Raw genomic sequence first — 24,437 nt, 5'->3', positions numbered from 1 at the left:
TGCCTAGGTTCAACTTATTTATCTGTTAGATTCATGATATTTTCTTTGTTGTTAAAATCAGTGAAACTAGGTTTTCTGTAAAGATGCGTGGATTAGACGTATTTTATACATACAACAATTTTCAAAATTTTCAAGAGCGAAAGAAACACCTAATTTGGTGCGTCTTGGTTCTCGATAGGAACTACTGCAGACACTTTCCTCCTCCTAGGCTTAAGTTTTTTTAAACCAGTGGTGTTGTTCGAAGTTTCTGCAACACGTTTGCGCCTTCGTCTTTGTTTCTCCTCTGCAATGTCTTGGATCTCGTTATACGGTTCCACTTCCAACAACCTCTCCCCCCCCTCCATTGTTTGGTTCATTTTCACAAACAGTCTCATTCTCTTGTCTACATACAGCTCCTGAGCATTTCTCTAATCCTTTTCTCCGTCTCTTTGGTTGCCTCTCTGCATCTGACTTCTTCTGTCTGTATCAACAAAACAGTGAATTTGGATTCACAAAACAGTGAATTTAGATTCACAAAAGCTGTGCAATTGTGTGTGCGTGTGTGTGTAAGGAATAATCTATTAACTTACTTGGCTTTGCCTTTCTTCTTCCGGGCTACACTATCGGGTTCTGGCTCTGGAGATATATCCGGTAGTGCCAAAATAGCGCCTGTGACAAGAGCAGGTCGCTCTGATTCCCGGTCAACAAAATTACCTACAATAGCTTCTTTCCGTAACCTTCTAGCTTCTTGTAAAAGAGCCACTTGATGAGGATATAAAGTCTTCCATCTCCTCAGGCACTGATTGTCAGTACGACAAGACAGATCCGAAGCCACCTTGGACCAGCTATATCCATGTTTTGCAATTGCTACTCTCAACTTTTCATCCTCTTCCTCAGTCCACTTCCCACGATTTAATTTGGGCTCTAAACAATTTACCCATCTCTCTCGACACTGAGTCGCAGTACGTCCAGGAACAAACTGAGAAATCTTATGCCAGTTTTGAGATCCGAAGAGTGTCACAGCTACTTTCACACGTTTGTCTTCCTCTAAGCTCCATCTCCCTTTTCTTGTAGGGCGAAGGGACTTTTTCCATCTGAGTATAGAGAGGAAGGAAATCAGATAAACCATTTAAACATGCATCTGAATGCATAAACAAACACATTCTAAAATCCTAGAAAAATGTCATCAATGGGTGTATATTGAGGTTATGATAAAATCCCACATCGGCTAAACATGGACTTGATGGGTGGTTTATAAAACCCTATAGACTTTTTTTTCCCTAACAAACTAGCTCTTGAGATAATCGGACTAAAATATATTAAATTCAAATATTGGTAGATGGAGGGAAACGTACGAGGCTACCTCTTCTTAGACAAAATAGTCAAACATACTGCAGAATTTGATATCTATCTCATAAAGAAAGGAGTGAATGTAAAAGATAAAAACTGACCTATTTGAGCACTGAGGTCCAGTTCTTCCTTTTAATACATTTGCAACAGATTGCCAGTCTTTATCGCCAAATAACTCTACTGCAGCACGAAGTTGGTCATCTTCCTCTGAAGTCCATTCTTTCTTCAATATGCTTGCATTCAAGCTTCTCTGATATCGAGCCAAACATTGAAATGGGGTCCTATTTGTCCCTAGTGATACCGCAATATCCAGCCAATCTGTTAGACCCTTTTCTTCAATAATTCGGGGTAGGTTTTTGTCCTCTGCTTCAGTCCACGGACCGTGGTTAATCAATGGATCTTCCGAGCTCATCCACCTACAATGAGGCAAGTTAAATAACTGAAATCTCAAATAAGAGACAGAGTGATGGTATATGAAATGTGCACCCATAGATATGATTAAAAGCTGACTTTTCAAAATCAGAGTTCAACTAGAGGAGGAACTTACCGAGCTTCACATTCTGCAGCAGAACGGTCTTTGATATCCAAGGATTCCCAATTAATTTTCGGAAGAAACTGCCTAATCATTTCTGGTGTTATCTCAAGATTTCGGATCGATTCATTGATGGCGTCTATATCATATGTAGATCCTTCCAAATCACTGTTAAGAAATTGCGGTCAGTCAAAATAATATAACGAAAAAACTTAAAACTAATTCTGCATCTGAAGTAAACAAAGCAGCAGACTTGAGGGTACTAGGCACCAGAATATGATAGCACTTTAAAGGAGCATGAGCAAGTAGTACCTGGACTGTTCAATAGCTTCATAAAGTAGTATCTTTTGAACTTCTTGTTTTATACCTTTTGCAAGGTTTTTGTTCTCCTCAGTAGACCATTTTCTGCGTTCAACTGAAACTGGATATTTCTCTAGTGCCATCCTATAATCTGCAACACAAGGGTTTTCCGGTGGACCCAGCATCAAAGGAGATGTCTTTTTATCATTACCCTACCAAAAAAACATAGAATTTACGATAAGAAACATTTTCCATCAGAGTCAAACAGAAAACAAAGACTACAAAACAACAGCAGAGGCAAGAAAACAGATCAAAGTATTACCTCGGAGCTATCACAAGGCACAGATTTTCGTGTTGAGATTAACTCCACACGAGGATCTTTCCTCTGAACAAGTGCCAGTTTCGTTATTCTCTTGCAAGAAGCTTGAAAATCTTTTACTATTTTAACATTTTTCTTGTGTTTCTCGTTCTGCTCGATTGTTGCTTCAATTACTTCCAATTTTCGTCTAAGAAATTTCTGATACGCCCTGTTCTTCCTGATTGCATCAATAAAGGCTTGTGCAGCTTCAGGGAAAGTTGAACTCTCTGGCATAAGAGATAACTGGCTTGTCTCCATGTGGTCATGATGCTCAGCGGAAGTATTTTCATGTACATCAACAGAACGGCCATCTTGTACATCCTCAGAATCTGGCACTGTGACAATTGATTTCCCGTGATCTGGAAAGCTTTCACAAGTATTAGATCTACTCAATATTTCGCGTGAAAGTTCATTGTCCGAGTCATGTACCTGCTTTTTCTTCCCGGCAGAATCATTCATGAAATTTCCCTCCGGATCTGCAGAAGAAATGACCACTAAAGCATAAGCATATTTTCCACCTAAACTACAGGATATCAAAAGACAAGCAAGCCCACATTCTAACACACTAATTCATCATATCATCAATCAACAAACAAACATAAGAAGAGAGAGAGCTTCTAACTTATTATTCCATCAGGGACAATACATGGATGCATAAATAGACTGTCAAACCCCAAATAAAAATATGAAAACTCCGGCACCTTTCACACTGAGTGTACCTTCCAATAATGAAACCGAAGGAGAACCAAATTAATCTTACCATCTGCAAAACTATCTTAACCCACTTGAGAAGCAGAGTCTTCAGATAACCATAGAACGAACATTACCAGAAGTAACACAGAAACAATATCTAACGAAATCAGTAGCTATAACCCAAATAGAAAAAAAACCAAACAAAAGTAAAGAGAAACTTCACAATTGAGCTCACCAAAATTTGCATAAGCAGAGAACCGCCTACGAATAACACGAAGAGTTTCAAAGGCGCCATCTTCGTCTTCGTCATCATCGTCGGATAAACCAATAGGAGGAATAGGCACATCCATAGACAATGCTAATTGGCTCGTAATACTTCGAATCATCTCGAAATCATCTTCACTCTCCGAATCCGAGGGCAATGATAAACCCACGGGAGGACCACTGCTCAATTCCGCATCCTTGGACGATGCTAATTGGCTCCTAACGCTACGAAGCATCTCTAAATCGTCTTCGTTCTCCGAATCCGACGGCATCTCTCCGCCACCGCCTCCATCAGCTTCAATTGAATTGGTTTTAGCGGCGAATTGATCGGAATTAGCGTCGGAGACTATAAAGGCGCGTCTTATTTCCTCGATGTCTTCACCGATATCGTCTTCCTCGTCATCGTCATCATCGCCGTAAGCCTCGTATAGGCTGTTCCGGTTCATCGCGTTACTGATTGAGAAAAGCGTCTATTCGAAAGCGAAATCGAATAAAAAAAAAAAAAAAAATCGAAGAAACGGCTCCGAGAGAGAAAAGGTTTTATGTATATGGCTGCCTCTGGGGGAAGAAGAAGATGAAAGGTTTCTCTCATATAATATGGCGGCATCATAACAAACGGGTCGGGTCGAGTCAGTTCGGATCCGATAGTAATTAGGTCGTAATCGTTTGGACCATTGTAAAACCTTGGAATTAAACACGAAGTTTAATTTAATTAGACAACCAAACATAGAGAACCGGTCCAACCGGATTATATTGTCTACCATTACCACCATTAACGGTTAAAAGAGTCAAATCTCACAAAAGTGGGTTAAGTTCAGAGGCTTGGTTTTTACGATTTCTTCGGTTCGGATAACTCCTACCGAATCAATCAGAACCAATACTAACCAGAACCGGAGCTGACTCGAACTACACATAACATGGTCTTTTTAAGGCACTACACTAGGCCATATATACCGATAAATATAGACATAAATACTAAAAGACGGGAATCAGCAGAGCTTGGTATCGAAGTTGAGAGTGATCCCCATGCTGAACAGCTCCTGACACAGAAGCGTAGCTCCATAAGGAACATAAACCCTTACCACATGGTCTGGGGATTCGCAGACTCTACAGTATGGCCCTCTGATCTTTTTTCCACTGCTTGGAGTCCTCTCGATCACATTCGCATAGGTTTTACATTTCCTGCAGATGTGCATCTGAGAAGAGTCACTGAGGCTGAAGAGACGCTCGTGCAGATTAGCAGAAGCACCATGAGCTATTAGGCAGTCTCGCTCCATTTCTCCAAACTTTATCCCGCCGAACCTCTTTCTGTCTGCAACTGGCTGCCTTGTGAGCGGGTGAACTGGTCCAGTGTTTCTGAATTTCACTTTGTCCTCTGACATGTGGAAAAGTCGCTGGTAGAAAGTTGGCCCCATGAATATCAGAGAGCGCATCATCTCGCCTGATCTACCGTTGTAGACCCTTTCGTTTCCCCATCTTGAAAACCCAGCCCTAACCACAAATAGTTACCATTGACAATGAATGAATCAGCCAATCAGGACTTAAGAACCAACAAATAATCTAAGAAAGGTTCAACAAATTAAACAGATAATCACAAAGCTCACATGGAGCCCATTAGTCCTCTGGCTCTAACTAATTATACTGGTACATGGAGCCCATTTTTCTGTATTCTCTTCACGTTTTTCAGGCACAATGGTAAAAACTAATCAACCAGAGAAAATCGAACTTCTTATTTTTTCAGTCTTACATAGATATTTTCCCGTCATATAAGTCATGCTCACTTCTAGTACTCCTAGGATACAAAACAAAGATCCACGATGACATGTTTCAAGTAAGGTGCTCAAATCTAGTTTAGTGCCTATCATGTCAACTTTTGGAAATTCTGTAGCCAAAGTACCCAAGTTCAAACAACTTCAACCAGGCAATATAATTAATAATTAGTTACTGACTTACTACCCTTAATGATATCATCCATTTGTAATCCCTACGAACCAATGTCAATCTATAATAGCATATAAGTCAATATTCCGTTTTACGAGCTTAAACCAAAAGTCAAAGTGTGAAGAACATACCTGTGAAGCTGCTCTGTGAATTCAGTGATACTCGGAGTGGAGAAAGGAGTTGTATGACGTGTCAATTGGGTGTATGCGGCAGAGCTACCCTCCTTCTTTTGTAAAGGACAAGCTATTCCTTTCGAGAGAGCAGCCTCCAAGAGTTGACCCGGTGTTTGCCTAGAAGGGAAAGGTGCGGATTTATCACAATATCAGGAACTATGCCTTGGATTGTGAAAGGAAAATTCTCCTGTTCCTCTAGATAGCCTAAAACACCCTTATGGCCATGCATACTGGAAAACTTATCTCCAAGGCATGGAGAACGAACCTGCAAGATGTAAAAGCCAATCAATGATACATTTGAGTCATCATAGGAATGCATTCTCTGAGAGACAGCTCGATTCAGTATGATCTAGAACTTACCTGTCTCAGAGAAACTGCAGCAAAATTCTTTCCATCGCCATTAGATGATAATACCACTTTTTGCACAAATCCTTTCTCAGTGTGCATAAGCTTTATACTGTGATCGGCTCCAGACTCGGTGCATCTGCCAATGAAAATATCGCCAGTACTCATGTTAGCACCAATGAAAGGAAACCTGTCATCCTCAAGGCTATCTACCCTGCCGATTTTGCTCTGTGTCTTTCCAAACTGAACAAGCTCATCCATCTTCTTCCTCTTCTCCGAGTCTTTGCTATCAACCTCTGATTTGTAGCTTCTAATCTGCTTTGAACGGAACATACCACGTTCCAATGAAGCCTTGTTCATCACAATGGAGTCCTCTTGGTTGTACCCGAGATGAACATTCACAGCAACAATTGCGTTCTGGCCATTAAACAGCACTTCTTTTTTAAGACACTCCGACGCCAATGTCTTGAAAAGTGGCTTCTGGGGATAGTACAGCTGCTGGGACAGAGTATCGCAGCGGATGTTAGAGTTCGTTGATGAGAACCCAATGGCTTGTTGGCAATGCTTCTGGGACTGGTAAAGAACTCTTCTCCCATGATCGTGATTTGCAAATGGGACAATTGCACAGCTCACACCCAACAGGAATGACAGGTCCAGTTCGCAATGCGTGTAATTGTTTGGTTCCTTCAGAAGATGATTGATTCCCCATGCCCTATTACAGTCTTCTTCTTCTTCAATCCTAATCAGTTCGAGAATCCCTTTGTCAAGAAGATGGTCAAAATATATTGTGTTGGTTTGTCTTGCTTCAACTTGTGGAGATTTTCCACAACCAAGAGAGGTCGGAGTAGTCTGCCAGCGTCAGTGAAGATTCTCACCTCATTGTCATCCTTATCTCGCTTGATTTCCATCTGCAAAGAAAGTTGTGATGCATTTATATATATATATATAAATGATATATGACACACATACATTTCTGAAATAGAAAAAATCTAAAGCAAATACCAAGCAGCACAAGAATATCGAAATAACGCAAGATATTTGCTGAAACAGAAGATACCTGACGAAGGAAATCATTTTGGCGCCGCACGCTTTTTAACTCAGCGACAAAGGATTCAGAATTGTTACATAATCCTACCCAATCTCCATTGAGAAGAACTTTCTGTTTGCCACACAATGGTGTGCTAGTATCATCCATCAGCTCTTCCATTCCACAATCATAGAACTTTTCCACCACAGGTTCCAAAATTTGAGTGCTAACAAGTCCTAGAAGAGACATGTTCTTCACAAGACCACAATTTTCACCATCTGGAGTTGACAAAAAGCATACTCTGCCCCAGTGAGAAGGATGCCTGTGGCCAAGGAAAAAAAAAAGAATGACAGTATCAGGAAAAGTTCAACAGATAAATTGGCTAAGGGACAAAGAAACAAGAAAGACAGTATCAGATTTTCTTAATAGCAGTATCATCGGATTTCCAGTATCATCTATACAAGATCAGTATTATACACAGATGCGACTCTGCAGAAACAGTGGTCGCCATCATATACTAGATTGAATAAGTTAGTACGAATATCTTGAAAACATTCTGAAGACAATGTAAAATTCACTTACGGATATCTAGCATCTCCAACCTTGCCGGTATAGAGAACTTGCTGCCGCGTTCTCCTCAGATCAATCAGAGTCTGCAATGGATTTGCACGACCCAGGTTAGCTACAACACCCGAAATCCTTTCCATCTTCCTGAAAGGGTGAGACCATGCTCTAGTGGAGAAGGCTCTATTAAGCCCATTTGTCATTATGGAAGCATCCAAATAATGCTCAATAGGCTTCAAGTCACCCTCGCCTGCAAGGTGTTTCTTCATGGCCTTGGTCATGCTTCTTCTGGCATGTGCCAGATGCACCCTTATCTCCCTCTCCAACAGTTCTCCAGCGAGTTTGTTAGATTTACGATACCGTAAGCTCTGATTACACGAACACACAATTAAAACTAACTGATAAGAACAGAGAGAGACTAGCACATCACTAGCTCAGCTCCCAACACAGCATAAGAGAGATACTAGCACATCTCTAGCTCACCTCTCCAACCACAAGCACATCGCTTGACCAATCTTCACAATATTCAACATTCAGCATAATGAAGAAGAAGAGCTTCACAGCTCTTTTAAGCTGATCCCGTAACGGCCACGCCTCCTCCACAATCAGAGTCTTTCCTCTCTTCTTGTCCACGTCATCAGCAACCAACTTGAGTCCTCTTGACGTGGCATTGTACAATCGTATCAATACTCCCCCCATTGAGACAAGCTTGTCCTCAAGCTTGAAGAGAGAAAATTGCAGTGACAAGATACAAACGCCGGTCCTTGTGAGCTTGCAACAACTGTGACAGTCTTGCGTCTCCAGCGGTGCCATATAGAAGATGACGCTTGTATAGCAACCTTCTGCAACATGTACAATTGTTGACGTAATAGAGTTTCTGTGATTAGATTCACTATCTTGTCCCACTCTGGCTTTTCACCCCTTGTATACTCCATTGCACCACTCTCTTTCATCTTGTATTTGTACCTTGCAGCTCACACTCAATCAACCAATTGACCATTCGACATATCAGTCCACACTGAGTATGATGTAGTTGTAGTAGTGAAACTTGTATCAGATTTGCTGAGAGATAAAGCAATAAATCTGCATTTGTGGTCAGCCATAAATGATCCCGTACTTGGACCTTCTGTCTTGTATACAATCCAATCACAACCTTGTTTCCCATGCCCAAACTGTGATGAAAAAGTGAGATATCCTCCAACCAAATCACCATAAGCTTGAGTTTATATTTCCAGGATATAGACAATTTTGGTCTCTTTAGTAGTTGATGTACCCTGAAACCTAATTGGAGCATTACATCCCACACTTGATATGCAGAGTAGTAGGTCATGATATATAGCGAATGTCCTATAGTCGCTGCCACTCCTTTGCTAGCAATCAAAACCACAAGATCACAATCAGACCATGGATCACCAATATGAAAATTCACACTTTCTTTGTGAATTCTGGAAATTAGAGAAGTTGCAGGCTTTGTGTTATGAACAAACTGAATGCACATCAAGCTCCAAAATAGAAGTGGTTTACTTCTCCACTTGTGATACACTTGAAACTGTGCATCACCATGGATAAACCATGTCATGAGTGTTGCATCTCGGTCTTGAAAAATTGTGTTGACTGCATGAACCCTTGTTAAGCTAACTGCATACTCTGGAATATCCATCGCTAGTCTATTTTGTAACTGCAGCTTTCCATACACCTTTGGATACGCTGTCAAGACCTTGAATCCTTGAAAAATCAACTCAGACACAGCTTCCTTGAGTGTGAGTGTTGTCGCTTCCCCTGATTCCACTTGACACAAGAACATGAGCTTCTTATCCCCATGCAGAAGCTGCTTCATGCCTCTTGGATCATGCAACATCCTCATTTTAGACATCACCCTTGACATGTGAGCTTGCTTGTTCATTCTCAGGTTCTGAAATCTTTTCTTCTTCCTCACTAAACCAATGTTATGATCCATTTGTGATCTATTGGTCGACATAGCCATGTTTTTGAACTTAAATTTCCATGTCTTTGAAAATTTGCTTTGTTTCATCAAACGTTTCTCACGTCTGATACTCAAAAACTTTGCATCGAACAGTTGGTGTGCAATGTTGTTAACAATGACACATGTTGATTGTGATCGATCTTCTGCCAACAACACAGATGGTACATCCTTCCTAATATCCAATGACTCACTGCAAATCCTAACGCTAAGGCTAGGTTCCAATTGTGAAATCGATACCTTAGGATTTGCAACAACATCAGTCTCCTTGTTTGATTCCATTGCCTCCGCTTCAAGCTCTGAAATCGAATCAGTTTCACTAAATGAAATGTTTGCAGTTGCACCAAGGGATTCTGCATCGTGAATCGACGATTCTGTTGCAACCAATGCAGGAACACAGGACGAATCTCTCGCGGATGAACAACAACTCTTCACCGGATCAAATCGAGCCAACAACCTATGCTTAAAGACAGTCCATTCCATAAATTTCTCTTTATTAATCACCTGCATAAACCATGTCAACGCAACTCCGTCTAAAAACAAGAAGACTAGATCAAGCTTCGCATCATCTGAGAAACAGCCACGATTGAAAAGCCTCTCCACTTTTGAGATCCACAGCAACGGATCTGTTCCGGTGAACATAGGCGTATCCATACAACCATCATCGTCATTGATCACAAACTCCACCGTCTTCATCGCGTTGAAGCTCCGATCACAGTTTCACCGCACCATTGTTAGATTTACGATACGGTAAGCTCTGATTACACGAACACACAATTAAAACTAACTGATAAGAACAGAGAGAGACTAGCACATCACTAGCTCAGCTCCCAACACACCATAAGAGAGATACTAGCACATCTCTAGCTCACCTCTCCAACCACAAGCACATCGCTTGACCAATCTTCACAATATTCAACATTCAGCATAATGAAGAAGAAGAGCTTCACAGCTCTTTTAAGCTGATCCCGTAACGGCCACGCCTCCTCCACAATCAGAGTCTTTCCTCTCTTCTTGTCCACGTCATCAGCAACCAACTTGAGTCCTCTTGACGTGGCATTGTACAATCGTATCAGAGTTCAATTCGCTTGTTCCTGAAACTGTCCCTGTTTTCACATTTTCTTTTCCCAGAATATGCGCTCAGAAGGCTTTTCACCATATAGCCAAGGAATCGGGCTTTTTTCTTCAAACCTTGGAGGCCTGGAAACAAATATAGGTGGAGGCAGTCATCCACACTTTCATCAGGAGGGAGTTTGGTGCTTTTAATCTGCTCTTCAACATATGCTAGCGCCCTGTTCCCATGGCGAAAACCTTCACAAACTGCATCAGCTTCATGGACAGAAGCAATGAGGCTATTGGTAATGCTTGCATCATCTCCATCACAAGCAATTAGACCCATCGCTTCTTTGTCTGACGAAACACCCAGTGCAAAGAAGAGGAGCCAGACTGGAATCTCAGTCGACAAGAAGTACACTGTCAGTACTTTCTCCTTTCTCCTATAGTCTTCTGATTTCTGATTCTCCGCGAGGCGCACAATGAATCTATTCCTTTTAGTTTCAGACCTGAAGGAGACTGTCCACGGTGAATTGGAAATCCACAGTCTCTTTGTGCACATCTGTTCTTGAGCTATAAACACCTGCAAAACACAATATAATCTCGTTAGAAAATATTTTTACTAATCTATGCACTAAGATAGTTCAAAATAGAAATCCCATGATAGCGAATATGCAAATATATCCCAAACTGGTGTAACTCACCTTCTCACCCCCCCCCCCCCCCCCCCCCCCTTTATCACAAAATATCCACCCTGATCAAAAGCACAATCCCCCTTTTTGCAATTTTCCTTCCCTTTCTCGCTAGTTTTGCAAAGGACAGATTTCACCATGACAGATATACTGCCAATTAGAATGTCTTGCTTTTTGACATCTAGAACCTTCTTCTCGACATACTCATCTTGTCCCGTCTTGAATTTGTCACTTTTAACAACGGTTTTTGTGAACATCTAGTCAATTTATAAGGTGAAGAGGCAGTTAGACAATAAACTAACCCGTAATGAGGATAAGATACATGGACAGAAAAACAGAAACATCATCAAAAGTCTGACAGTATAAAAATCATTGCATACAAGCATGAAACACTCAATTAAAGCACAGTGAGGGAATGGAGAAGCATTAAACAACTAAAAAGGCGTAAGATGTTTTCTTTTATATTTCATACCAGGTATTGTTTCACTCTCAACTACAAAGTGATATTTAACTGGCCTTTGTGAGTTATCAACAAAAGTCTGATAGTATTAAGAGTCATTGCATACAAGCATGAAACACTCAATTAGAGCACAGTGAGGGAATGAAGAAGAACTAAACAACTAAAAAGCGTAAGATGTTTTTCTTTCTATTTCAAACCAGGTGTTGTATCACTCTCGACTACAAAGTGATATTTAACTGGCCTTTCTGAGTTTTCAAGCAAGGGGAATCAATCATCAAAACCAGACAAGCATATTTCATTTTAGACAAAGATTAAGTTAGTTATGTTACCTCAACTTGGACATTTACTTTCATCCTTGCAGAGTATGTCATGTTCTGAAGCCTGGCATGCCATGGGAAAAAAGCAAGCTCCTTGTCATCGGAAAAGAATGTGGGCTTCTCCACGGTGACTTTTCCGAATTTCACAGTTACGTATCTCCAACCATTTTCTTTCTTCTTGGTTGGATCAAAAGACGGTTCCACAAGCATCTCCCCAAAGGATTCAAACACGTTCTGAAGCCCGTGTTCAATAAATAAGTTGTAGGAGTTGAGCTGATGACTTATGAGTCCATACTTGTCAAAGAAAGATGTCGCAGCTTGTTTGCAGAACCTCTGGAGAGAACTTTCACCAATCTTAGACAGATTGATCTGCCCAGAAGCCTCAATCTCGTCAATATCCATCTCATTAATGTCCATCTCTGGTATACCTCAACACACACAGGAACCAAAAACCCCAAAAACACAGACAGATAAAATGATTAAGAAGTCGTGACAAAATCATGAGCCACGGAAAATGCATCTTGCATGTTGCGATCTATAATGAATACAGCCATGATACAACCACAAATTTCAACCCTTAGAACCGAATCGTTATCCAAAACAAGGGAAACCTAAAGCATATTTATCAGGAATTTTTCAAAGCTCAAAAGCAGAATCAAAGCGTTAATACCTAAATCGGGTACCTGAAATTGCTTAAGCTGGCACGAAGACGGAGTAAAACGGCGGTTTCGGTAGGAACGGAGAGTAAACGTCGCCGGAAAATCGCTGAAGATGCGGAGAGATTCGCCGAAGAAGACGAAGAGAGTACTAAAACCCTTAGCCTCAGTGCTTTAAGCGAAACCAGTCTAAACCGAGTGATGAAATAAAGAGAGTGTCGCTTGTTTTAAAATGACGGCTATGCCCTTTAAGTTGTTCTCGCGTTGGTGTCCATCTAGTGTAATATCAAGGGTACTTCCGTCAATTTGAAATAAGAACTCTTGGTTTTTTATTTTTAGAACAATTTTGAATAAAGATATGCTGCAACTTTAGAAAATTTGTAATGTCCTCCAAATGCGTTACGTTCTACTTAAACTTTTTATTGTCCTTGAAAAGTTGAAGAAAATAAGAGTCGAAGGTACAATTCAAAATAAACAAAGTCACTGTTTTTTATTCATCGATCGATCTACCCATCCCTTAAAACCTAAAACCATCCATGGACACATTGAGATCATTTGTTGTTTCGTTTCAGAAGTTTTCTGAACCATTTAGCAGACATCTTGGGGTACCTCTTCAAGGTTTTGTAATCAACATAGACGATCCCAAACCTATATAATAAATGAAAACAAATATTATAACCTTTTTAATTCTAAATATCATATATTGGTATAGATTTTTGACTAGCTTACCTTGAAGTATATCCTGATAACCATTCGAAATTATCGAGCAAAGACCACGCAAAATATCCAACAACATTGGCTCCATCATCCGTAGCCTTCTTAAGGTTGGTTAAGTAATCTCTATAATACTTGATTCTCGTTGTGTCATGTAGTCCTTGAGCTAGAGTCACGTTTCCCGGATCATCCATACCTAAAACACATGTTCAACCAACGTACCAGTTATAAAAACTCTTAACATCTCTATTAATTAATCTTGGAAATATAACAAAACGAAAAGAACTTAATTGAAGATTTTGTTTCTTTAATACCGTTTTCAGAGAGAATCATAGTTGGGTTGCCGTAGCGTTCCTTTATATACATCAAGGCCTTGTACATTCCCCATGGTACGTTGTATAACCATGTCGAGTGAGCCTATAAAATAAATCGTTTAATTTATAATTTGAGACACTTGTATATTGATTAGCCAAAATGAAAAACATGTATATCTCACCCTTGGACCAATTGGCTTCCCCAACTTAGCAACTGCAAGTGGATAAAATATCTATTTGTCAAAATCATATAATACTCATGACTGTCACGATCAAAATCTAAAGATTAATTGTAAACAAAATCCAAAATCTATATATTCGTAGTGAATGCTCCAAAAACTTACAGCCAAACTGTACGTTCCAATCTTGTTGATAACCCAAATCCTTAGGTTTGGTGGTGAAATGTGGTTCGGACATGTAATAAGTCGTGTATTGGTTTATTCCCACGTAATCTATGGAACCTTTCACCATTTTCACTTCTTCCGCTGTGAACTTTGGAAGCCTATCTTTCACAATGTTCTGCATTGTCTTTGGATACTCTCCATATACTATTGGGTGAATAAACCTTTCAACATTAAACAAAAGATATTCCTATAAGCTCACCAAAATTTGATGGTAAAATATTATATGTAAAAAATAGTTTGAACATTTACCATCCGATATGGAAGTCTCTTGCTCTTTGAGCTGCATAATTATCTGCTTTACTTCTAGTAAGCGGCTCGTACCAAACGAAATCTAAAAGTATCCCAATTCTTCCCTTTTGTTTAGCCTGCAGTAGTCATATAAGTTTATTTCATCACATCACCTCACATCAAGAAATCATATTAGAAGTTATTTGTTTACTTGGTAATATTTGCGGTATCTCTGGACTGCTGCTGCATGGGCCAAGATAAGGTGATGAGTAACAATGTATGGCTCGGTCGCGGAGTTTCCTTCAGTGCAGTTTCCAAATGCTTTAGAGCATCTACCCGGAGCAAAAATGCCGTTATCATAACCTAAAGCAGCAACAACACGCGGCTCGTTAAACGTCATCCAATTCTTCACTCTATCTCCAAATGTCTTGAAACAAAACTCTGCGTAATCCGCAAAATCATTCCTGCAAATTTTGCATCATCAAGTTTGTAACTTTTGTGGGATTTGTAAATGAGACCGATCGAAAATGAGTATATATTTAGATATAAAGGTTGGTGCTTACACTACTTGTCTACCAAGCAAGCCTTTATACTTCTTTTCCAAAGCCAATGGAAGATCGTAGTGGTACAAATTTGCATAAGGTGTGATCCCTAATTTAGTGTTACATTAGATATGTTATACTTTATTTTACAATCAAATCAGTTTTACACAAAACGTTATGATGATTTTAATACCTTTTTGAACCAAGTAATCGATCAATCTATTGTAATAAGCAACTCCTTTCCAGTTGACTTTGCCGCTCCCATCTGCATTCATAAGCTTTGAAGTCACTATTGTACTAATCTTAATCAAAAACCATTATGATTTTTTACTTTATATAATAATTAATAATACCAGGGAATATTCTGGACCATGAAATTGAAAATCTGTAAGCATCGAAGTTGAGTTTCTTCATCAAATCCACATCTTCCTAAAATGTGATTATCATGAACACATGTTATTAAATCAGAATGTATAATAAAGTATATATGTATGATTCTTTAGGATTAGTAGTTTAGTATAGAACCTTATAACGGTGATACTGGTCCACTGTTATCTCAGCCGTGGCATTCTTGGCGATAGTCCCTGTTTTGATAATTTTTAATAGTGTTAAGAAAATATGATTAATCAAGAAACCTTTCATGATTAACAGTTCAAAGTGTAAATTACCAGGAATCTTGACGAAGGCGTCCCAGATGCTTGGGCCACGACCATCCTGATGAGTCTCGCCTTCGACCTGATAAGCTGAGGTGGCGGTTCCGAACAAGAATCCTTTTGGAAAACTCTGTCTACTGAGACCTCCGGTGTCCAATTTGATGTTTTGTATGGACGGAGAGGATTCGCCGGAGGTGAGAGAAGAGAGGAGGATGAGAATGAGGAAGAGAGGCCATGGATGTGAGATAAGGTGTTTCATGGTGAGTGAGTTTTGACTGTTTGGTTTGGGTGTCTTACGGATATTTATAGGCTTTTTTAATCAAGCATTTGTTCATGATGTGATAAGATGAAATTCAAATGGCTGGGACTGAGTCACCCATTTAGATAAGAATATAAATCGATTTAACAATATGTTTTCTAAAACATTTTAATAATTATCTTAATGTCTAGTCAGTGAAATAAAAATGAGATTTGTTACCACATAGAGATATTATTTCTATATGATTTTCGTTACAAAAATAGATTTATACCAAATTATAAATTTAAAGTTATGGATGTTGATCCATTCGGGATTTACTGCCACTATTAGATGAATTTGTTTCATGCAACATATAATTTATGTTGATTTATGCATTGTTTTATCATCAAACTTTCTAAATGTATGAACCTTTATGAACTTGACTTGAGCAAAACTTTTCATGTTTGAAGGCCTAAATTTCCGGGATGTATTAGAGAGAAAAAGTTACAGTTTAGAAATGATTAACTGATTTCGCCGAATAACTACTATTTTAATTTAACTTTTAACATGTTTTTCTGTACATCATAAAAATACAAACTTTAACATGTTTTTAAGTACGTATGTATGTTATATAAAACAAACGCAGATACTTCTTGTTTTCTTGTGCTGTGATGAAATGTGAGTTATTCAAAACCGATGATATTTATTTGGATTTTTCTTGAATTGTTTTGAAATATACAACAAGGTTTACAGACATTACTTTATATAAAGTTAACAAATCATAACCAAATCGGTATATGTTTTTTAACTTTTCTCGTAATAACATACTAATATATGTTCAGAGAGTTATACGTACGTACGAGAAGTAGAGAAGGAAAAAGACAAGAATGCCGGAAGAGAATTATCGTGTTCCGGTCCACAAATTGAGAAAAGTCAGCACGCGGATCGTAAAAGCGCCAAAGGGAAAAAAAAACGAAAAGCACAGAAGACAACAAGGCCAAACTGGTCAAATCACAATCCATTAAGTTCAGTCCTCGTGGACCTCAAGACAGGACCATGCATGCCCCATTTTCTTAGACTTGTCCCCCCATCTTCACGTGACTACGTAATTTTTTTCTTTTTTTCTTCTTCCTATAACTCCCGATCGAAATCACAACAAACGGTGAGTGAATATTAAAAACAAAGAAGAAATCAAGAAAATAATTTGTAGCCGACACATTTCAAAGAGCGTTCATTAGGCTTATAATTAATATCCATTGATGTGATACACGATGCGGAAAACGACTAAGATTTTTTTTGGTCTAAGAAAAGTAAGAAACATGTGATCTGAATCATGCTATAAGATTTTCCGTGGTATAGGAATATGATTACATCCATTATTGACTATTGAGAGTTGAGTGACTTCGAGTGTAGCAAAGCTTTGTAGTATAGCATCTTATTATTTAATATCGCAACGCGACAGTTTATCATGATTCCTTTTTGTCATTCACATGCAACATTTTCTGATAAAGGTGTCATTTATACATATACGAGCTTGGTAAGTAAAATATTCTAAGTTACCCTATAGATTTAACATCAACCTATTTTTCTGGTAAAGGTGATACTTATACGATATAATATCAGGTTTCAAAAACAAACATAAAACGTAATAAGAAAGAAAAAATCATGCAGTCTCAGTAAAAAAACTCAGTGTATTATATATGCCCACACACATTACTGAAGTTACGTGGTAAATATACTAGAAGAGTTTTTTTTTAAATATATACTGTTGCTGCTTTTGAATATTTTGAAAAGTCAAAGGGAGAGTTCTCAAGTTTTTTTTCTTGTTTTTGTTAGCAAAGATCAGAGAGTTCACAAGTTACGCAGTCGCATGCATAGTCACCTCACAATCCATCAAAGCTCAAAAGGGAGATAAACGACCCTATAGTTCCTTTAAGGCTTTATATAACAATCACTTGTAACTCAATCATAATCTATTCATAGACACATTGAGCTCAGATTTGATCCCGTTTCAGTAGTTGTTTGAACCATAACGCAGACATCTTGGGGTATCTCTTCAAGTCCTTGTAATCCACGTACACAATTCCAAACCTACGCGCAGGAGAGAAGTCATTAGAAGTTAGAACATACTATAACAATTTATCAGAAAGAATCATATACTAATAATAACAGATTCATTAGTTAATTCAAAACCTTGAGGTATATCCTGATAACCATTCGAAATTATCAAGCAATGACCATGCGAAATATCCAGTTACATTGGCTCCCTCGTCTACTGCCTTTTTAAGCTGCGCTAAGTAGTCTCTATAATAATTTATTCTCGTTGTATCATTTAGTCCTTGCGCTAGAGTGATGTTGCCCGGATCATCCATTCCTATGAAGATCGTGTTCAAATTTTAATACTCAACACTTATATAACATTAGAAATATAACGAGAAAACATATTAAACTCGAGACTCTGTTGTTAGAATACCATTTTCTGAGAGAATCATAGTTGGGTTACCATAATGTTCCTTAATGTACATCAATGCCTTGTACATTCCCCACGGAACATTGTATAACCATTCCGAATGTGCCTAAATAAACTTAGATCAATTCATAATCAAATACTAGTAACTAAAGAGAGTTAACAATAAACAAAAGAATTATATATATATATATATCACCCTTGGACCAATTGGTGTCCCATTCTTTGCAACTGCATGTGTATAGAAGAAGAACTCTCAGTATGCACTTGATTTATATACTATGATGATGCACACATTGACAGTGTCACAAGACTGGAGATCATTCATAACGGATAAATGTACATATGAACACAGAACTTACAGTTAAAAGCGACGTTCCAATCTTGTTGATAACCCAAAGCCTTGGGTGGTGTGGATATTTTAGGATCGGACATGAAATAAGTCGTGTATTGGTTTATTCCAATGAAATCTATGGAACCTTTCACCATTTTCACCTCTTCCTCGGTGAATTTCGGAAGCCTCTCCTTTACGATGTTTTGCATCGTATTTGGGTACTTTCCATACACTATTGGGTGAATAAACCTTCAAAACATACATTTATAAGCTCAACAAAACTCTTAAAGGTAATTTATGAGTTTTTTAGATTTCTAAAAATATGAACCTTTTACCATCCGACATGAAAGTCTCTTGCTCTTTGAGCAGCGTCATTGTCTGCTTCACTACTCGTAAGCGGCTCGAACCAAACAAAATCCAGTAGTATCCCAATCCTTCCCTTTTGTTTCTCCTGAAAAAAATGTATTGGTTCGATCTTTAGTAACCATTTAGGTGTTTGATATCATACAAAGTAAAAACAATTTGAAAGAGCCTATAAGTTTATTTACACACCTGATAAATTTGGCGGTATCTCTGGACGGCTGCTGAGTGTGCCAAGATAAGGTGATGGGCAACGATGTATGGCTCGGTCGCGGAGTTACCATCAGTGCAGTTTCCAAATGCTTTAGAGCATCGACCCGGAGCAAAAATGCCGTTATCATAACCTAGAGCAGCTACAACACGCGGCTCGTTAAACGTCATCCAATTCTTCACTCTATCTCCAAATGTCTTGAAACAAAACTCTGCGTAATCCACAAAATCTTCCCTGTAAAATTGCCTCACTATACTATATCAAAAGATTTTGCTGCAAGAAACAAAAGAAAAGAAGATAAGTTCAAAGCTTGGTGCTTACACTACTTGTTTACTAAGCAGGCCTTGATATTTTTGTTCCAAAGCCAGAGGAAGATCGTAGTGGTACAGATTCGCATACGGTTTTATACCTAACAATTGGATTATGTTCATAATTATATTTTTTTTTTTAAGAAAAAAAGTCAAATCAAATGTATACAAATATATAAGGAAATGATTAATTATACCTTTTAGGATCAAGTAATCGATCAATCTGTTGTAATAAGCAACTCCATTCCAGTTGATTTTGCCGGTTCCCTCTGTTTTCCATAAGCTTGAAGTTATATAGAAACCAATCTTAGATCTAAAATATAAGCAATGTGATTACTATTACAGTAGTATAGAGTAAAATTACCAGGGAAAATTCTGGACCATGAAATGGAAAATCTGTAGGCATCGAAGTTGAGGTTCTGCATCAAATCTACATCTTCCTGAAATGTGATGATTAACATGATGAACTTTGAACACCATACATATGCATTATGACTCGATAAGAATATTTTAATGCATGATTAGTAGTTTAGTAGTACCTTGTAACGGTGATATTGGTCCACCGTTAACTCAGCCGTGGCATTGTTAGCTATCTTACCTGTTTTTTTTCATACAACAGCATAAAAAAGAGATCGCAAAGTTTAGTAAGTTAATCAGTTTAGTGAATTTGTAATTAGATTGATGATGATATTAAATTAACCAGGAATCTTGACGAAGGCATCCCAAATGCTTGGCCCACGACCGTCTTGGTGGGTCTCTCCTTCCACCTGATAAGCTGACGTGGCTGTTCCGAACAAGAATCCTTCCGGAAAACTCTCTCTGTTAAGATCGCTTGTGTCCATTGGTACGCCGTCTCCGGACGGAAAAGATTCGCCGGAGCGGGAAGCCCAGAGGAGGAAGAGGAGAAAAAGAAACATGTGAGAGGCCACTATGATGATGGTACAGAGAATGTGCGTGAGTTATGATGAGAGAGGAGGATCAATGTGGGTCTCGCTTTAACCTTAGCATAATAATGGAGTCATCTATTAGTATATTTTTTGTAATTAAGATTAATTAATTGATCAGACAAATTAATTGCAAATTCTCCTCTGTTTAAGGGGTAAAACGAAAGTAATCAAATATAGATCCAAAAAAAAAAAAAAAAAAAAGCAGAATCTCTCAAGTCCCATTCTCTTTATCAGTAATCTTCTGATAATGAAAATAATAAACAGACCAAAGATCACAATTTCAGACCAAAACAGAGATATGTAGACAAAAAGACACTCACACACAAGTCATCAACACAGCCACAGCCACAGCCAAACGGAGGAGATCCAAAAGTCTTCAAAAGTAGTTGAAGCTTTTCCACAGAGACAAGATATCTTTATAAATTTTTTTAACCTCAAAAGTCTTTTTATTGCGGAGTTAAGCTCCAGACGCGAATACAAGCATCTTCACCAGAACTCACTACATGGGAATCATCAGCAAAACCCAGACCATACACTCCACCTAAGTGAGCTCCTTTTATGGTCATCCTTGACGAAGCTGGTTTGTCCACTTCATACACAATCACACAGGTGTCCAAGGATCCTGTAGCAACCATACTGCTGTTTGGAGACCAAGCTAAGCAGTTTATGCGTGCGCTATGGTACAACATGTTCTTGAGCTTCATCTGTTTTTAAAAAGAGACCGATATAAGACCAGTGTTTGTATTACAGATTCATGGGGGGGAAAAGGTTATAAATAATCTTAATTTACCTCTCGGGAAACTCTGTCCCACACAACAGCTTCTCTGTTCAAATCAGCTGATGCAAACATAGAGAGATCCGGAGAGTAACGTATGACACTGATGGCGCCTCTGTGTTTCTCGAGAACTGTTTCCTCGGTGAGGGAGTCGCCACTAATAGAATACAGATGGAGTTTACCGTCTTGGCCACCGACGATGGCTTCAGTTCCATCAGGTGTTACTGCCAAAGCAGTGACAGTGAACCCAAGGTCGATGGTTGACACTACTTTCCCATCACGGAGAAACACAACTCCTGACTCAAAGGTCACCAGAAGTAGATCCGGTGAGAGTGGTGCAAGGCTTAGATCCTTTGGTTGATTTCCAATGTCAATAGCCTCTTCGTTTGTGCATTGATCGTCTTTATAGGAAATCCTGGATATCTGAATTAAGAATCACATAGTGAAAGAATGTGAATTAGTTGCTTCAATAATAGTTATGCTTGTAATAACTAATAGTAATATCATTAACACTTGTTACGTCCTTAAATTCATTCGATATTCCCCTAAATAGTCAGATCAACGCAAAAATTAAGGTGACAAGTCCTACTACATGTGAAAAAAAAATAAAAGTGAGAACCAATTTACCATATTGTCATATCCGGAGGTCACAATCTCTTCTTCATGAGCAGCAAAGCACTTGATTTGAGTGTTCTGAGTCCGCTGCAATTTACCGCTAAAACCTCGGCCTAGCATCCATTTACATATGAGACCATCATAACTACCAGATAATATGTAGTCAGTGTTTCCTTTGAGGACAGCTAAGGAAGAGACGTTCTTCATGTGCCCCGAAAACTGAAAGGGGGATTTATCAAGATCGCTTGCTGAGAATATGCTGATTGTGCCACCTAGAGAAACAGTGACAATATGATCGCTCTGCCACAGACACCCAACAAGCATATCGTCCACTACTCCTGATGATCCAGGACAATTCAATGTCGTCTTCAATGTTCCGCTACCACTTTCTGAAATATCCCATACTTTGGCAGACTTGTCTGCAGAAACAGTGAGGACCTGGTTGATGATTCAAACATATACAACATGTAAGTACCTATGTAGCACCAACCACTGATGATTCAAGTATATATGAGCGATATATTTCATATGTTATTCTAGTAAACCCTGTACAAGCCTAGTGTAGTTTGAGACTAATATGACGGAATCGGAAAAGAATTGATAATACGGTACAACAAACAGACATAACTTAGTACCTGTTTACCATCAGGACTCCAGCTAACTGCGTAGATGCTACCTTTATGCCCATCTTCAGGTGAAAGCTCTCCAAGTTTCTCACAAGTCTTTCCATCATATATAATTCCCTTTTTATCTGAACTTACAGTAATAAACTTACTTCCATCTGGTGCAAACCTCACACAGTTGACAAAGTTGGAATGCTCTCTGTCGACCAACAACACAGCAAAACTATTAAAACAACTCGGAATCACACAAGCAAGGAACTGAAAACAGATACAAAAAGTAATATCTTTCTTTAAAGAAATGGAACACAAGTAATTGAATAATCTGACCTGCTTGAGAGCTTGAACTTGAAAGGAGGACCTTCATAGAAATTCACCAGAAAATCTTCCCCACAAGTAACAATACGGAACGGTCTAGTTGGCTTGATAGCACAGCTAAGAACTCTCCTAGAATGTCCATCAAACTCTCCCACATTTGATCCTGAATCCCACCTAATATAAAATGTGAATATTTCGTTAGGCATCAAATGAGTCAAATGATCAGTTCAATGTGATTCGATCCGATTCAACAAATTCAATGCAAAACCCTTTTTAGTCCGATCAAATCCAAAGTCAACACATTTCACTTTAATTGAGAGCTAAGCACTTTAAAGATCAAATTTTTATCAAAGAAGCAAACAAAAAAAAAAGCTCACATGAAAGCACGAACAAGAGATTTCCCTTTGCCATCACCAGAAGCAACGATCCTCAACCCATCAGCGGACCACTGAAGATCATCGATCCGACCAGCCAAAACCTTAAACTCTTTCTTCAACACATGATCATTGTAAGCACCCCAGATTCTAACAGTACCCGACACATCACCCGACGCGATCCACTCTCCGTTAGGTGAGTATCTCGCAACAGTAGCTGGGTAAGCGTGTTCCCCATAGATAGAGACATTCAAAGGGTTGTTGAGGTCGAGCATCACGACGGATCGACCATTAGTGTAGAGGATTGTATCGGACTTTGAGTCACCGGAGATCAGGATCCCTCGACCTCTCTCCGTTGATGGGACGCAGGCGTAGGTTTCGGAAAGTTCCATCAAAAATCGAGAGACTTTAGCAGAGATTGTTTTGAGTGATATTTTTTTGGGTTTTACGAGAAGAAGAAGAGACCACACAGACGAAGAAAAGGGAAGGGCGGTTTTGAGTCTCCGTTAGCTGTTCTTGTTTATGCTTTTTTTAATTAATTAAAAAGATTTATGTAATGGTAATAATCATTGTTACAACATTCACTTCTCTGGCACAAACTGATTAAATTAATTAATAAATAAAAGAAGAAAAATGTGAAGTGTAGTCTTCTAAAGACCTATTTGTATTTAGTCTTGTTGTTGTTGCTTATCACAATTGTTTATTAGACACAAAATAATCATATGCTATAATAATGGTTATGTTTTTCCTACAAATGAAGAGGTTTATTAGTGGAGTGGATTAAACATGGTAATGTTGGAATTTTATGGATTAGAGTTAGACTAATTGGGTGTTATATTTTCAAAAGAGGTAAATGTGCGGCCCATGGTCCGGTGAAAAAAGCCCATAGTAGCTATATTTGGAAATATTGCCAAGTCAATGAATCGCTAGCATTTGATGTCTGTCTATTTAAACACCGACACAACTTGTTATGAAATATCCTTGTGATATAAAAAAAAAATTCATGGAATCATTCGATTATTGATTGAAATTTTTATTGGAATGTATGAGAAAATTTAGTTGTCAGTCGTGGGGCTTTACATCTCTTGGTCGCATTATAATACACAGATGAATGTATATTATTATTGTTTATAGAGATCTTCCTTGCGTGGTTAGAGAGAAGATAAGGAAACATAAGAACAAAGCTGTCACAAGTCTCTCTGTCTCTCTCAAACCAGCCACACCACCTCGTCCCCATTACTCACATGCCCTTTCTCTATTATTCTTCTCTTCAAAAAAAAAAAATGTTGATATAATTCTGATTGATTGCGTTCATATAGTTTGATATGGT

General features: G+C 38.6%; 3 protein-coding genes and 2 pseudogenes across 21 annotated transcripts; all 5 read right to left on the bottom strand.

Moving 5' to 3' along the window:
• Positions 1 to 71: 71 nt before the first annotated feature.
• LOC104765666 (uncharacterized) lies at positions 72 to 4,048 on the bottom strand (annotated as a pseudogene). The gene is made up of 7 exons (XR_015591048.1): positions 3,448 to 4,048; positions 2,484 to 2,995; positions 2,174 to 2,373; positions 1,877 to 2,029; positions 1,431 to 1,745; positions 570 to 1,073; positions 72 to 460 (listed from the first exon to the last, which is right to left on the bottom strand). The product of XR_015591048.1 is annotated as an uncharacterized LOC104765666 (transcript).
• A 155-nt stretch (positions 4,049 to 4,203) lies between these two features.
• Positions 4,204 to 12,458, bottom strand: LOC104765665 (DNA-directed RNA polymerases IV and V subunit 2-like; annotated as a pseudogene). The gene is made up of 8 exons (XR_015591049.1): positions 12,042 to 12,458; positions 11,273 to 11,509; positions 10,588 to 11,143; positions 7,545 to 7,869; positions 6,993 to 7,284; positions 5,951 to 6,843; positions 5,549 to 5,855; positions 4,204 to 4,967 (listed from the first exon to the last, which is right to left on the bottom strand). The product of XR_015591049.1 is annotated as a DNA-directed RNA polymerases IV and V subunit 2-like (transcript).
• Positions 12,459 to 13,069: 611 nt separating this feature from the next.
• Positions 13,070 to 15,939, bottom strand: LOC104746166 (beta-glucosidase 44). The gene is made up of 12 exons (XM_010489420.3): positions 15,556 to 15,939; positions 15,413 to 15,471; positions 15,241 to 15,316; positions 15,081 to 15,152; positions 14,909 to 14,996; positions 14,557 to 14,809; positions 14,367 to 14,482; positions 14,058 to 14,278; positions 13,896 to 13,927; positions 13,714 to 13,816; positions 13,415 to 13,595; positions 13,070 to 13,333 (listed from the first exon to the last, which is right to left on the bottom strand). Exons 1-12 carry the CDS (start codon positions 15,797 to 15,799, stop codon positions 13,237 to 13,239), a joined length of 1,542 nt encoding a protein of 513 aa, XP_010487722.1. The 5' UTR covers positions 15,800 to 15,939; the 3' UTR covers positions 13,070 to 13,236.
• Positions 15,940 to 17,581: 1,642 nt separating this feature from the next.
• On the bottom strand, positions 17,582 to 20,498 carry LOC104765662 (beta-glucosidase 43). Of its 17 annotated transcripts, none has more exons than XR_015591042.1 (12): positions 20,159 to 20,468; positions 19,998 to 20,056; positions 19,823 to 19,898; positions 19,656 to 19,727; positions 19,472 to 19,559; positions 19,132 to 19,361; positions 18,915 to 19,030; positions 18,608 to 18,828; positions 18,445 to 18,476; positions 18,252 to 18,354; positions 17,972 to 18,152; positions 17,582 to 17,869 (listed from the first exon to the last, which is right to left on the bottom strand). XR_015591042.1 is itself a non-coding variant. In XM_010489419.3 (12 exons), exons 1-12 carry the CDS (start codon positions 20,373 to 20,375, stop codon positions 17,773 to 17,775), a joined length of 1,515 nt encoding a protein of 504 aa, XP_010487721.1. In that variant the 5' UTR covers positions 20,376 to 20,498; the 3' UTR covers positions 17,582 to 17,772. The 17 variants fall into 17 exon arrangements, 8 of the variants coding, with proteins under 8 accessions (XP_010487721.1, XP_087358041.1, XP_019096764.1 ...); XM_010489419.3 differs by having other exon boundaries at positions 19,132 to 19,384; positions 20,159 to 20,498; XM_087501915.1 differs by having other exon boundaries at positions 18,908 to 19,030; positions 19,132 to 19,384; positions 20,159 to 20,461.
• Positions 20,499 to 20,528: 30 nt separating this feature from the next.
• Positions 20,529 to 23,809, bottom strand: LOC104765661 (actin-interacting protein 1-2). Its single transcript, XM_010489418.2, has 6 exons — positions 23,111 to 23,809; positions 22,746 to 22,907; positions 22,431 to 22,617; positions 21,808 to 22,233; positions 21,196 to 21,603; positions 20,529 to 21,109 (listed from the first exon to the last, which is right to left on the bottom strand). Exons 1-6 carry the CDS (start codon positions 23,497 to 23,499, stop codon positions 20,852 to 20,854), a joined length of 1,830 nt encoding a protein of 609 aa, XP_010487720.1. The 5' UTR covers positions 23,500 to 23,809; the 3' UTR covers positions 20,529 to 20,851.
• Between the last annotated feature and the right edge of the window lie 628 nt (positions 23,810 to 24,437).

This window comes from Camelina sativa, chromosome 19, assembly GCF_030686135.1.
Source record: "Camelina sativa cultivar CO46 ecotype springtype chromosome 19, ASM3068613v1".
NCBI lineage: Eukaryota > Viridiplantae > Streptophyta > Magnoliopsida > Brassicales > Brassicaceae > Camelina > Camelina sativa.
The sequence above is the reverse complement of the archived record's forward strand: the minus strand, read 5'-3'. Positions and strand labels throughout refer to the sequence as shown.